This window comes from Dermacentor albipictus, chromosome 2, assembly GCF_038994185.2.
Source record: "Dermacentor albipictus isolate Rhodes 1998 colony chromosome 2, USDA_Dalb.pri_finalv2, whole genome shotgun sequence".
Taxonomy (NCBI): Eukaryota; Metazoa; Arthropoda; class Arachnida; order Ixodida; family Ixodidae; genus Dermacentor; species Dermacentor albipictus.
Window position 1 is genome coordinate 14711482 of NC_091822.1, and position 15668 is coordinate 14727149.

General features: G+C 45.9%; 1 protein-coding gene across 2 annotated transcripts in view; it reads left to right on the top strand.

Moving 5' to 3' along the window:
- Window positions 1-9330, top strand: part of LOC135910904 (F-box/LRR-repeat protein 12-like) — a 90314-nt gene extending 80984 nt beyond the window's left edge. For both annotated transcript variants that reach the window (XM_065442971.2, XM_065442970.2), the window contains one exon: window positions 8417-9330. In XM_065442971.2, the coding sequence (XP_065299043.2) occupies window positions 8417-9178 (762 nt within the window). In that variant the 3' untranslated portion in view covers window positions 9179-9330. The remainder of the gene's footprint in view (window positions 1-8416) is intronic.
- Window positions 9331-15668: the final 6338 nt, after the last annotated feature.

The following is a 15668-nucleotide window of genomic DNA, read 5'->3' on the forward strand; positions in this document are numbered from 1 at the left end:
CGGGTTTCTGCCCCGTACGTGAGTACTGGTAAGACACAGCTGTTATATACTTATCTCTTGAAGGATAATGGAAACCTGTTGTTCACGATCTGAGAATGCCTGCCAAACGCACCCCAGCCCATTCTTATTCTTCTGATTATTTCCGTCTCATGATCCGGATCCGCAGTCACTACCTGTCCTAAGTAGATGTATTCCCTTACCACTTCCAGTGCCTCGCTACCTATCGTAAACTGCCATTCTCTTCCGAGGCTGTTAAACATTACTTTAGTTTTCTGCAGATTAATTTTTAGACCCACCCTTCGGCTTTGCCTCTCCAGGTCAGTGAGCATGCATTGCAGTTGGTCCCCCGAGTTACTAGGCAAGGCAATATCATCAGCGAATCGCAAGTTACTAAGCTATTCTCCATTAACTCTCATCCCCAATTCTTCCCAATCCAGGTCTCTGAATACCTCCTGTAAACACGCTGTGAATAGCATTGGAGAGATCGTATCTCCCTGCCTTCTTTATTGGGATTTTGTTGCTTTCATTATGGAGGACTATGGTGGCTGTGGAGCCGCTATAGATATCTTTCAATATATTTACATACAGCTCGTCTACACCCTGATTCTGCATTGCCTCCATGACTGCTGAGGTTTCGACTGAATCAAACGCTTTCTCATAATCAATGAAAGCTATATATAAGGGTTGGTTATATTCCACACATTTCTCTATCACCTGATTGATAGTGTGAATATGGTCTATTGTTGAGTAGCCTTTACGGAATCCTGCCTGGTCCTTTGGTTGACGGAAGTCTAAGGTGTTCCTGATTCTATTTGCAATTACCTTAGTGAATACTTTGTAGGCAACAGACAGTAAGCTGATCGGTCTATAATTTTTCAAGCCTTTGGCATCCCCTTTCTTGTGGATTTGGATTATGTTAGCGTTTTTCCAAGATTCCGGTACGCTCGAAGTCATGAGGCATTGCGTATACAGGGGGGCCAGTTTTTCTAGAGCAATCTGCCCACTATCCTTCGACAAATCTGCTGTTACCTGATCCTCCCCAGCTGCCTTCCCCCTTTGCATAGCTCCCAAGGCTTTCTTTACTTCTTCTGGCGTTACTTGTGGAATTTCAAATTCCTCTAGATTATTCACTCTTCCATTATCGTCATGGGTGCCACTGGTGCTGTATAGATCTCTATAGAACTCCTCAGCCACTTGAACGATCTCATCCATATTAGTAATGATATTGCCGGCTTTGTCTCTTAACGCATACATCTGATTCTTGCCTATTCCTAGTTTCTTCTTCACTGCTTTTATGCTTCCTCCGTTCCTGAGAGCCTGTTCAATTCTATCCGTATTATACTTCCTTATGTCAGCTGTCTTACCCTTGTTGATTAACTTCGAAAGTTCTGCCAGTTCTATTCTAGCTGTAGGGTAATTGGTTTTCATACATTGGCGTTTCTTGATTATATCTTTCGTCTCCTGCGATAGCTTACTGGTATCCTGCCTAACGGAGTTGCCACCGACTTCTATTGCACACTCCTTATTGATGCTCACAAGATTGTCGTTCATTGCTTCAACACTAAGGTCCTCTTCCTGAGTTAAAGCCGAGTACCTGTTCTGTAGCTTCTTCTGGAATTCCTCTATTTTCCCTCTTACCGCTAACTCATTGGTCGGCTTCTTATGTACCAGTTTCTTCCGTTCCCTTCTCAGGTCTAGGCTAATTCGAATTCTTACCGTCCTGTGGTCACTGCAGCGCACCTTGCCGAGCATGTCCACATCTTGTATGATGCCAGAGTTAGCACAGAGTATGAAGTCTATTTCATTTCTAGTCTGGTCATTCGAGCTCCTCCATGTCCACTTTCGGCTATCCCGCTTGCGGAACAAGGTATTCATTATTCACGTATTATTCTGTTCTGCAAAGTCTGCTAATAACTCTCCCCTGCTATTCGTAGTGCCTATGCCATATTCCCCCACTGCCTTGTCTCCAGCCTGCTTCTTACCTAATTGGCATTGAAGTTGCCCATCAGTACAATGTATATTGTTTTGACCTTACCCATCGCCGATTCTACATCTTCATAGAAGCTTTTGACTTCGTGGACTGGATGTAGGGGCATACACCTGTATGACCTTCAATTTGTACCTCTTATTAAGGTTCACAACAAGACCTGCCACCCTCTCGTTAGTGCTATAGAATTCCTGTACGTTACCAGCTATATTCTTATTAATCAGGAATCCGACTCCAAGTTCTCGCCTCTCGGCTAAACCCCGGTAGCACAGGACGTGCTCGCTTTTTAGCACTGTATATGCTTCTTTTGTCTTTCTAACTTCACTGAGCCCTATTATATCCCATTTACTGCCCTCTCATTCTGCCAATAGCAGTGCTAGACTCGCTTCACTATGTAACGTTCTAGCGTCAAACATTGCCAGGTTCAGATTCTAATGGCCGCTTGTCCAGAACCAGGGATTCTTGGCACCCTCTGCTGCGTCGCAGGTCTGACCACCGCCGTGGTCAGTTGGTTCGCAGCTGCTGGGGACTGAGGGCCGGGGTTTGATTGTTGTGTTCATATGAGAGGTTGTGGCCAAGTACTGCACCAGGGTGGCCAATCCTGCTCTGGTGAGGGAGTGCGTTACCGGTTCTCATCACCGGGATCAGGCCGCACTCCGGGCCTGTTTGTGCAATTTAATCAACACGTTGATTTTTTTTTTAATTCGGTGGAAAATTGCGCGGCACCGGTATTCGAACCATGGTCCTCATGCACGCGAGGCGGATGCTCTACCTCTATGCAATACGCCATCTACGCCATCTTCTTGCCATACTATGGGATTAAGGCGTGTGAAAAAATGCTGAGAGGCAAAAGCAGCATACTTGTGTTGCAAGTCGCACGTTCATTTTCTCCAATTTTCCTGGGTTGACATGGGAGGCCGTGAGCTTATCGGCTGCACCTGTTTCTCATTTTCATAAAGTTGCTGATAATGCTTGTAATTGATGCAGTCAGGGCCTGCCTGAAAACGGATTAAACAAAATGTGAAGAATGCACAGTATATTTATGCCATTTGAAATGTTCAAAAATTTTGTTACTATTACCTTCGCATATGTATGTGACAGAAGATGATTGCTCACATACTTGTTGATATGCAGTACATCACAGAGGATATGAAGAAAATGTCCATATTTAATGGTAGGGTGTGGAGTTTTGTTAACTGGACTGGTCAGCTTCCCTGAAACTGCAACATGTGTCCACACCGACCTATATTCCCTGCACCATCACTGACCACACCAACAATCGATGCGCTATGACATTCAAGCTGCAAAACACATTCTAGAAACAGCTTAGCAAGCACAAAACCAGGAGCCGCACCTATTGTGGCAAGCCACTGGCTGCATGAATTTGTGGAACAGAGGAATGAACATAATAACTAATGCATGGTCCGCAGATATGACTCTGCTTTGTGCTTCTGGAGTCGAAAAGTCAACAAATCCATCAAACTTATAAGCTGAGCTGTTAAAGTGGACTGACTCTTTTAGTTTAATTTCATCTGCATGAGTGTTCCACAACTCTGCACAGCAGGCTTGTCCTTAGAGAAGGTGCGAATTGTTTTGTGGGCAACTGAATTATAGCCATATTCGCGAGGTATGCCTGAAACTATCTGATTGAGCCAGCTGCTCATGGGAAGTAGGAGAAGTTTCATGCTGCGAAGTAAACCATGTGCTTTCGGGCTCGCAATATGAAGTAGCTGGCAGTCCATCACCCACATTCCTGTATATCGCATCCCTTGAGGGTCTTTGGCTTGCACTTGCCTCATAGATGTCTCGAAAGCCAGCTGCTGTATTGGTGGCAGCGATTCAAGTACTTTTTTTCAACTGCACTGAATCGTTAGCTGACAGCTGCTCATTCAACTTCTTGATATTGTCCAAAAACGCAATTCTTGCTGCTGCTGCTCTCATTGCCTTCCTCTTCAGATTTTTCAAGTTTATTTTGTCTCCGCACTTGCCATTCCTTTTTCCTAGATGCGTCTCCTTGTATGCGCTTTTTCTGAGCGCGGCAGAGTGCGCAGGTTGCCTGCAACGAAAGGACTTTGCACTTACGAGATGTGTAGCAGTTGCTTCCATGTGTACCTTGTCCTTGATAAACATGTAATCTGTGGATGGGGGTTAATATTTTTTTCAGGTCGTCAATAGTGGTGGTGCTGACATGCAAGAACGCTTTTGCTATGCGCCCATCATGTGCGCTTGCTGTAGCCAGCTTTTCATCTCCTATGCAAACACATTTTTCTATTTGCAGAACCCTGCTCGCCGAGCTGACTGAAAAATGCAGTAAAGACACCACTGCCGTCTCCAAGCATAATCTTTCGCCATGAAGGTGGCAGCTCAACACGCTCTACGTCATGAATGTGAGCTCTTGAACAGCTGCGGAGCCAATGTCCGGATCGAGCTCAATGTCTTCCCTGTTTAAGTCAGTGTGCTCTTCGATACCATGCACAGCACTTGGAGAAGTCTTCCCAGTGCTCCCTTTTTCTTTCGACTTATTCTGGGGTAGCTTGGAGAGGTAGGAATGTAGGTTTGGAAAAACCTTTAGGGTGACACCTTCAGCGAGAGTCCATTTTCCACACGGCATTTCAAGAAAATTTCCATTGATGACATGCATGTAGCTTTTGAGGATAACTTGGTCGTGAAAATGGATGTCACAAACCTTAGACTTGGATGAGAGCACTCTGTCGGTGCGCGGAATGGCCCCATTCCACGTGGAACGAAGCGTCTCATCACTGGGAGCAGAGAAAAAATGCCGGGCTGATTTGTACGCATCAGTCACATAGCCGCTCGTACAGCCAGGAACGCAGCACTTCGGCATGGTCCACTTGCTCACCACAGTCAGCACAACGCGTTTAAGCTATGACGATCTCAGAAAACACACACACTGCATCAAAACACGCATAGATAGATAGATAGATAGATAGGTGAACTTTATTAAAAGAATAATCAGAAAAACCGCTAATGCTTGGGGCCCCTAGTCCAGGGCTCCACTGGCTCTTGCCATCTCAGCTTTCTGTATCAGCTTGAGCTGGTCGTCGAGGGCCAAGCTGGACAGCACTGCCTCCCATTGCTCTCTCGGGGTGTTCTATATTGTGTAGTGTGCACTCCCATGTAATGTGGTATAGGGTTGGTGTGGCGCCACACCACGGGCATTCGTCCCTGTAGGCTGTGGGGTGTATGCGATGTAATATGTATAGGTTCATGTAAGTGCCTCTCTGGAGCCTACGCCAGGCAGCGGCATCCTCTGTGTTTAGATTGCGATGGCGTGGTGAATATCGCAAGCGACATCTTCTGTGATAGTTCACGATGGCTGAATACTCGAGGTCAATAGGGTCTTCTGCAGCCAGCGTGATGAGTGCTCGGTTATGTACGAATCCTCAAGCTGCTCTGTCGGCCTGCATGTTGCCCATAATTCCAGTGTGGCCCGGTATCCAGATGATGGTTTGGGTGGTGAAGTCCTCAGGCTCCTCCTTGAGTATGTGGGCTAGGACTTGTACAGCAGGTCTTCCAATTCTTCCCTGTAGGAAGTTGCGCCAGGCCTGCTGGGAATCCGTGAGGGTCATCAGTGGTTGGCTTGCGTGTAGGCCTTCGAGGATGGCTAACGCGTTGGCCAGCTCTTCGGCTTCCGTAATCGTGCAGGGGCAGGTCGATGCAGCGGAGGTAACGTGGCCTCGGTGGTCGCATACCACTCCCACCGCGCCCTTGTTGTTATCCCATACATGGCGGTGTCCGTAAAACGGGCCGTGGTTATAAACCTGAACGCTTTCTCCATGTACTGGGCCCTTGCTATGTACACACACCGCCAAACTACGGGAACAACAGCTGCTCCCACGCCTGGTCCGTGCCGTGCTGATTGAGCAAAGTGTGACAGCAGCGCCACGAGATGCGAGAATCGGTGGTGGGTCCATGCAGTCACAGGAGTTTGAAAACTGAGCATAGTAGTCTAGTAACGTTGCTTCACCCAGCTTTTCTTTTCTCAGTAGTGAACCGCTTTTTAACTTAAAAACAGTTTTTAGTTTTTAGAATAATTTAACATTTTAGGAATAACTTGGCTGGGTCACGGCCTCGTCTTTGGAGCTGTAGCCACAGTGACACAAGTTTTTGCAGTATGTGCCTCTCAGCCCTTTAATTCAAGAGCTTTGTCGGGGTGGTAGTCCTTATATGAACCTTGTTATGTCACTCCTTCGTAGCAAAACTTTTGGCTCAGCAAAAGGATAGACAGTTGGGCGACTTCCGGCTTATGTGTCTTAGCACTAAAAAATATTTCGAGGTGCAGACCCTTGGAATGTTTAACTCCCGACGTGAGGCACTCCAGTCCAAATTTCTCAAGCAAATCAATTGCAGTTTTTTTCACTTTCTTTAAATTGGCAATTTTTGGAACAAAATTTTTGTCAATAGCGGTTTTAGCTATAGCAGTTTTAGCCAGAAGTTCCATTTCGAGCCATTATTTCTGAAAAAGGAACTTGGCAGTACGCTGTCTCAACCTTTTTGCATAATGTATTGTCTTCAGTTCGTCTTAACGACCCCTTCCTGATGAGACATTCGAAAGAAATTGTGGCCTTTCTAACAGAAAATAATCCAGGTAAATGCTCAGCGATCAGTGTTGATGTTAAAGACCTTTTTTACTCGCTTCCGCAATCGGAACTACTGTGTAGTGTTAAAGAAGCACTGACGCTCAACAATGATGAGTTCCGGTTTACTCAGGACTGTGGGATGCCTGTGGAATCTTTTTTAGAACTGTTGTTGTTTTACATAGGGAATACTGTTGTAAAATGGGGTAGTTCTATATATGTACAAAAATCAGGAGTTTGTATTGGTTCTAAAGTTGCGCCTGTTTTGAGTGACATTTACCTAAGTCGCGTTAATAGAAAACTACAAAACAATCTTAAGGAATTGGCCGTGCATGCGTTTAGATACGTAGACGACTATCTGGTGTTTTGTTCTCGCGATAACTATACCAAGAAAGCAACGGATATTTTAAAGGTTTTTAGGGAATGTGGTGGGGGCCTAGGTTTCACGCTAGAAATTATCCAGGGCAACAAATTACAATTTCTAGATCTGTGCTTAATGTTCCAGGATGAGCATGTCTGTTGGCATTATTCGCCTAGGGCCAAGAAGCCACTGCTAGCATTTTCTTCTTGCCATTCTAAACTTGTTAAACAGGGGATAGCTTATTCAACTCTTAGGTCTGCCATTACTAAATCGTGTCCGCACAATATGCAACAAAGTTTTTCACAACAGATAGAAAGGCTTGGAAAGGCTAGCTATCCCGTGCATCTATTATCACTAACCTGCGAAAAACTTGTAAAATGGGTTAAAAGCCCTGGTAAGAAACAAGAAAAACAGAAAAAAGAAACAAAGTTTGCTGTAGTACCCTACGTACATAGATTATCCCATGCTTTAAGGAATGTGGCCAATAGGTATGACGTCAGTACCGTTTTCTCGGCCCCACGAAAGTTGGCTAACATGTGCCCTTTGATAAATAGGAGACTTGAACAGGAAGGCAAAAAAAGAAAAGATGATTGCAGAGTTAAACATGTGTCCCCTTTAGTGCCTTGCAACACGGGCATAGTTTATCAGATTCCACTCGAATGTGGGAAAGCTTACATTGGACAGAGTGGTAGATGCATTAACATTAGACTAAAAGAACACAAACATTCACTAAACAACCCTAACGCATCACATTTAGCGGCACATTGTTTCGATTGTGGATGCAAACCTTTCTTTCAAGACACAAAAATTCTTTGTAGACACAGATGCCAAACCACGAGGGAAATTATCGAGGCTTTCCACATAAAAAGATTAGGAGACACTTGCGTCAGTCATGCTTCGTTGTCTCTGTTAGATTGCGAATTCCAGTACCTTCGCAATACGTGTACTAACCTAAAATAATTTTTGTTCTTTGACTTCCATACCCACTGACATGTTTAACTGATGCTTTTACATTGTCATGTTCTGATGCTGCGGTTTTTGCAATCACCTATATATGTTCTTCGTTTCAATAAAAATTTAGTTGAGAGTTTGCGCTCCTCCTGTCTGCTCCTTTCTGTGTCCGTGTTTCACTTCGCGCTAGAAGCTTTTGGCTCAGGTCAGATTATGAGTCATTGTCATTATTTTGATCTTGTATATGTTAGCAGTGTAACAGCGACGCAATTTTAGACCTCTTTACAGCCACATTGCATCTACCATTTGCAACACAAAGATTATTTTATACAATAAACACAGACAGTTCGTTCCCACATGTCATGGCGTTCTTTGGCCATAGCCCTTGTGCCACCAAACACCACACATCATCACTGCGGAGTGTCTCTACCTGCCATAATTCTTCTGTCCTGAATGTGTAGATAAAGATGGTACCGCTAATTAGCTTGCTCATATACTGTTGTGTGTTGTTTTTGGCAGGTACTCCATCTCACAGATGCCTTCCTCGCACGCAACATGACAACAACCAAGATGTCAGTGTCGGACCTTCCACCATTGCTGACACACTTGTCACTGCGCAGTTGCTTCTTCCATCCGGCCGAGTTCTTTCGTGCTGAATTTGGCCGGCCTGCCCTGCACTCTCTGCAGCTGCTTGACCTAGCTGACTGCAACCTTGTGTCAAGCGTTGAGCTGGGCCGGCTCGAACAGTGGCCTTCGCTTCGTGCACTGAGCCTGGAAGGCTGCCACCGGGTCAACGACGGAGGCCTGAGCAACATTTTGCCACTTATCAGCAATCTGGTTGCCCTGGACATTGAGGGAACTGACATCAGCGATCGAGGTGTCGAAATGATCCTGCTCCATGGCCTGAACCTCAGGTTTCTGTTTCTTGGCCATACGTCTTGCACCGGGGAAGTGTTTATGTCTGTCTCGAGACAACTGAAGGGTCGTCGCAAGCTGGGGCTGTCCCATATATGCCTCAGGAGGACGCTTGTCAAGGACGAGCCTTTGTATTGGCTTCTGGAAATGGTTCCTCATTTGATGTGGCTGGCCGTGACGAGCCGTCACATGTCGGCGGACGTGAGGGCCAGAGTGAAGGAGGCCGTGCCAACTTCATGCCAGTTTGTGCAGTTTTTGCCTTTCTATGTCAATGCAAGTACATTCTGCAGACATTTTGTGTCCGACAGCATCCAAAATCTGAAGCTGGAAACGATTCCATGTGGTGAAAGAACAGCACCTGGTTAACAGAATCGGTTTAAGAGTAGCTGGTAAATGACAAAGGACTTTCAGTTGCTGGAGGGTTGTGCTTTCATGAGGTGTGTTTGCAGTGCACTAGTTTGTTGATTGCCTGCTTAAACTGTAACTTGAAAAATAAATGTATTTGTTTGAAGGATCGACATTTGGGCAAGACCTTGAATGAACGCTTAAAAACTGGTGGAACCCTATATTGTGTTGAAACATTGGAAATATAACAAGCATTTTACTTGTGATTGGCCTGTTATATGCATGTGGTTATTGCTGTGCAATGTACACTTAAATGCAGCATCTGTATACATATATTTTGCCTTATGGCATGTGTGCTTCATCAAGCCATTCATGCAGTAGAGTAGAAATCTGAAAGAGCCATTTCATTGAACTTGTTATAAAATTGCGAAAAATAAAAAGATAAAATATTGATTAATAATCAATATAAATAAATAAATAATACTAAATATAAGTAAATAATAATAATAAACATAAATGAAAATAAAATAATAAATAAAAATATTGATGTAATAAAATACAATAGTAGCAGTCTGGATTAGTCCCAGGGTGTCTACCAACCGGGAATTCTCAGGGTTTTTGAGTAGTCTGGAAAAATTCAGGGAAAACTCATGGAATTTGGGCCTCTTATCAGGGAAAATTAGCTGTGATTTTATTGAAAGGGTCGCAAGTCGTGGTAATGCTAGCTCGTGTAACATACAGGAATCGTAATGAATCGTCTTTAACCGCCTGTCGTCTTCTGGAGGAGTTGCCAGTGTCGATGACCGACTTTCCGGTTTCCCGATAATTTGGACGGCTTCGCGGCACCGCCACGTACCCCATAGAGTCAATGTATCAGAACGTCTGAAATTCGGACGCAAGAACTCTTCACCGTCCCATTTTCCGGACGTTTTGCCATGACCGCAGGTCCGAAACGGCATTAATCAAAGCCACCACCGCTGCCATATTGATTACCTCGCTGCCTCGGACCGGCGCTCTCGCACGCAGATCCGCTGGCAGCCGTAGCCACCACTGCGGCAACGCTAGGCCTTGCTGCTTTGACGTTCGCTATGAAGCTTCTTGTTGTTGGGTGCCATGTTTTTTATTGAAAGAATTCGTTGCTGTCAGCAATGGCCCGGACTCCACCTTTTTGGTCCTCGCAATTGGCTTAGAAGCTTGGAAAGCACAGTGTGTTGCATAATGCCTTCACCCAGCATCAAAGTCAGCTTCGCCTTCGTACAGAAATGTTACTTGGTGAAGCATACGCACGTGTATTGCAGTGAAGCATAACAAGCGTGGGGAGGGGCTATTGCCACGGGACACAGTATGTATTCCTTAATTATACCCGCGTGCACCCGCTATTTCCTGTCACAGTAGAATCACCGATATGCCTAATACGTGTACCGACAGGCCTTCAGAGCGTTTTCGAATGTGCCTGTGGTGGTTTAAGTTCTTAAGGGCAGTAAATCACATGCATTTCTTTTTTCAAGCTGGCCGATTTTTCTGACGTTATCGCGGCCCCTAGGGAGTTTGAAAAATCGGATGTAGACTGTGCAACTGACCAAGAAGATGCTTCAAATGGTCCTTGAGGCGAACGAGTGGCGGAAGGAGGACAAGAACAGAAAGGACCTATGCATTGATGAATGAACGGGAAAGGGAGTGTGTCGTCGCTTCTTTCAAGGAGCTTGAGCCCAAAAAACAGAATGTTGTCTGACGCCGAGATGCAGGTGTTCCTGATCCAGACCAAGATAAACTCTTTAAAGCAATGAAACGCAACACTGAGGTGTTGCGCGCAGGCTGAGAGTGTCAGGAGAGTTGAGGTCGACACACCAGCGATTGAGAGAGGATCTCACTTCTGACAAAGTTCGGACCTCATACCATCGAGCTTGCTATCATTTGATAGAAATAGTTCATATTCGAAAATATTTGCTTCTGTATGCATCTCCTTTTTATTCGTTTTTGAGAATGTCCGACTCAATTTGCAATTTTTTTTAGTGTATTTTATTGGCTGTGCATTTTACTAACCCCTCCCTTTATTCTCTTTTTGATTAACATGAACACTCCTCTTTAGTATTCAAATTGGATTAAGTCGTTTTTTTTAATTTTTTTTATATGCTTATTAGAGAGTGACAGCATCGGGCAATATCGTTTCAGTGTGTCTTTACATAACACATAGTTCTGCATAACTAAGGGAATTTCGCAAAGGCACTCAGGGAAAACCTGGAAAACTCGGGGAATTTGGAAATGTCAACTTGGTAGACACCCTGAGTCCAAGATTAAAACTTTTGCATGCATTTCTAATGCATTTGTGATGTTAAGGATTCAGCATTTTTGGTTCTCAGGCACCAAAAATTTTCTGAAATTTTTCAGTCTTTTCTTTCTACACAAAGGTGTTTTTTTTTGTCAATATATTCTTCCAGGTGAACTTTCACTGGGGCTTTTTGGTATAATTTTTTATGTTGAGTTAACGGGATAGCCAGTGATTATCTGGATCATTAATTTTGCTGAAGTTGAAATCTACACTGTGCGGGCTCCAAGATTGTCTTCGCTTCCCGTGCACAGAATAATGAAGTTCTTGACAAGCAGCCTTGCTAGGGCATAGCGCCTGCAGGAGTGTAGAGTTAGCGCATTTGATACTCAAACATAAATAGGATAATTTATTTGTAATATTCACATGCAAATCTCCAACAAATAATATTAGAGCAATAATTGCTCGGTAGACGTGACTTCTTCAAAAACCATCGGTGTGACCATCATTATGCTCAGTTCATCCAGCACTACAGCGGGAAGGCTGCAAGGACCCGGGCCAAGGCCTCCAGGTCGACGCTTCTCGTTTTTGTTGGTGGGGTAGGCAAAAAAGATGAAATAAGGAAGAAAAAAGTCAATATTGCTTGGGCAGACATGGCCAATTCTTGTGTCAGAGCACACTATCGCTCTGCCCGAATGGCAGTCTTAGCTCCATGTAAACCAGTTTTCACTGACGCTTTTCTGTCAGAAGCGATTACTGGGAAAAAGATGGTTAAGCACTTGTTTCTTCTCCTTTTTTCTGTTTGCTGTAATAATAGTACCCATAAAAACAAAATTATGCTGAACCCTAGTTATGTTTTGCTAGTGCTAGTGATATCCTAATGTGTTCATACACATTTCATACAAACTTCATACACAGAACAACTTTGCTACCTTTGTATCATGTAGGATGGTGGAGTTGTGGCGGCCTTCATAGAATGGCGGCATGCTGTGGGGGGTGGGGATCCTGTGTTAATTTCGCCATTTTGATAGGCAAATTGCTGCTCCAAATTGCACCGAAAGTGGAAAAATGGCCGAAATTGTGCCACGCTGTGTAGAAGCAGCGTTTACTCCGGAAGGCGCAAACGAAAAATCGCCGATGCATTGCAGGCCATCATGCTGTAGGTCTCGGAGGTCTTGTATAAGTAGCTTTTGTATTCTGGTCACTAATGGGCACCAACAGCCTTATTAAGTTGGGCTCCCTGAGTAAAAGTAATGGTAGCGACATTCTTTTATCTTGCCGCTTGAGTCGGCGAGTGAGGGCAGGTGAGGAGGTTCGGGGCTTATCTGTGCCTCCTTCCCGGTGGAGCGGAGTGGGTCATGCTAGCATAGTTCCTGCGGAAACAAGCGCATACTGCCTGCCGCCCCCCCCCCCCTTTTTTTTACTGTGAAGCTGTATATATCAAGCACGTCGGGATTTCTTCGTCTGCGTAGCCAAAAACTCAACCACGTGGACCACTTCAGATCGTGCGCACTGTGAATGCGAAACGCTGTCTGGCACGATCTCGTAGTCCAGTGCACCAATACGTTGAATAAAACCTTGTAGGGTCCGAAATAGCATTGCAATAGTTTCTCACTCAGTCTTCGTCAGCGTATCGGGGTCGAAACCCAAACACGGTCGCTGGGCTGGTACTCGACAAAGCGTCGTCAGGTTCTGTCGGCTGTCGATACGCTGCTGGTTCTTCATCCATAGGCGGGCGAGCTGTCGGGCTTCTTCAGCGCTCTGGAGATAGGTAGCGACGTCAAGATTCTCTTCGTCAGTGACATGCGGCAGCATGGCGTCAAGCGTCGTCGTCGGGTTCCTGCCGTAAACATCCTTAAACAGCGTGACCTGTGTTGTTTCTTGCACCGCCGTGTTGTAAGCGAATGTTACGTATGTCAGGACAGCATCCCAAGTCTTATGTTCGACGTCGACGTACATTGCTAACATGTCGGCGAGGGTCTTGTTCAGGCGCTGCGTGAGACCATTCGTCTGCGGATGGTAGGCAGTTGTCCTCCTCTGACTTGTCTGGCTGTATTGCAGAATGGCTTGCGTCAGCTCTGCTGTAAAAGTCATTCCTCTGTCGGTGATGAGGACTTCTGGAGCACCATGTCGCAGCAGGATGTTCTCGACAAAGAATTTCGCCAGTTCGACTGCGCTACGTTTTGGCAGTGTTTTCGTTTCAGTGAAGCGAGTGAGGTAGTCCGTCGCCACGACGATCCACTTATTTCCGATTGTTGATGTCAGAAAGGGTCCCAACAAGTCCATCTGCTGAAATGGTCGGCAAGGAGGCTCGATTTACTATAGTAATCCTGCTGGCCTTGTCGGTGGTGTCTTGCATCGCTGACAGTCTCGGCATATTCTTACATAACAGGAGACATCGGCGGTCAGGCGCGGCCAATAATACCTTTCCTGTATCCTCGATAGTGTCCGGGAGAATCCGAGGCGTCCAGCAGTCGGATCGTCATGTAGGGCATGCAATACTACTGGACGCAGCTCTGAGGGAGCAACAAGAAGGTAGTTGGCATGGACTGGTGAGAAGTTCTTTACGAGTAGGTTGTTTTTAAGTGAGAAAGAAGACAATCGTCGCCTAAATGCCCTAGGGACAACGTCAGTGTGCCTTTCCATATACTCAACAAGGTTTTTCAGCTCCGGGTCTGCTCGTTGCTGTTCAGTGAAGTCTTCCGCGCTTATTATTCCAAGGAAGGCGTCATCGTCCTCGTCATGTTGCGGCGGCGAGTCAATGGGGGCACGTGATAGGCAGTTGGCATCAGAGTGTTTTCGTCTGGATTTGTAGGTTGCAGAGATATCATATTCTTGCAGTCTTAGGCTCCACCGCGCCAGCCATCCTGAAGGGTCCTTTAAATTCACCAGCCAACACAACGCGTAATGGTCACTGATGACTTTGAATGGCCTGCCATATTGGTAAGGGAGAAATTTCGCTGTAGCTCAAACAATGGCGAGGCGTTCCTTTTCGGTGGTAGAATAATTGCCTTCGGCATTTGACAACGACTGGCTAGCGCAAGTTATCACGCGTTCAAGTCCGTCTTTTCTCTGGACTAGGGTGGCACCGAGGCCTAGGCTACTGGCATCAGGGTGGATTTCGGTATCGGCGTCCTCATCGAAGTGCGCAAGTACTGGGGGTGACTGCACGCGTCGTTTGAGTTCTTCAAATGCATCGGCCTGCGGCGTTTCCCACTTGAACTCGACATCACATTTTGTTAGATGTGTCAGCGGCTCAGCAATGCGTGAAAAGTCCTTGACAAAGTGCCTGTAGTAGTCACACATGCCAAGGAATCAACGCACTGCCTTCTTGTTGATGAGCTGTGGGAACTTTACGATAACAGCAGTCTTCTGCGGGTCGGGGCAAGCTCCAGACTTGCTGATGACGTGGCCTAGGAAGAGAAGCTCATCGTAACCAAAGTGGCACTTCTTTGGCTTCAGAGTCAGCCCTGATGACTTGATGGCCGCTAGTACTGTCGGAAGCCGCCTAAGGTAATGGTCGAAATTTCTGGCGAAGACGACGACGTCCTCCAAGTAAACAAGGCAGGTCTGCTACTTCAATCAGGGTGTCTACCAACCGGGAAAACCGGGAATTCTCAGGGATTTTTAGTAGTCTGGAAAAACTCAGGGAAAACTCAGGGAATTTGTGCCTCCATCAGGGAAAATTAGCTGTAATTTTATTGAAAGGGTCGAAAGTCGCGGTAATGCTGGCTCGAGTAACAGACAGGAATTATAACGAATCGTCATTGACGCCCTGTCGTCGGCTGGAGGAGTTGCCAGTGTAGAATCAACGACCGACTTTCCGGATTCGCGATAATTTGGACGCCTTCGCGGCACCGCCACGTACCCCATAGAGTCAATGTATCAGAACGTCTGAAATTTCGGACGCAAGAACTCTTTGGCGTCCGATTTTCCGGGCGTTCTGCATGACCGCAGGTCCGAAACGGCATTAATCAAAGTCACCGCTGCCATTTTGATTACCTCGCCGCCTCGAACCGGCGCTATCGCTCGCAGACCCGCTGGCAGCCAAAGCCACCACTGCGGGAACGCTTCGCCTAGCTGCTCCGACGTTCGTTATTAAGCTGCTTGCCGTTCGGTGCCGTGTATCTTCATTTCTCCGCTGTCAACAATAATTTTGGCTTCGGAGCTCGGAAAGCACGACGCATTCCATATGCTGGTTCCTGAAAGTTTCGTCTCAGTAGAGTTGTGTGACGCGGTGAAGCA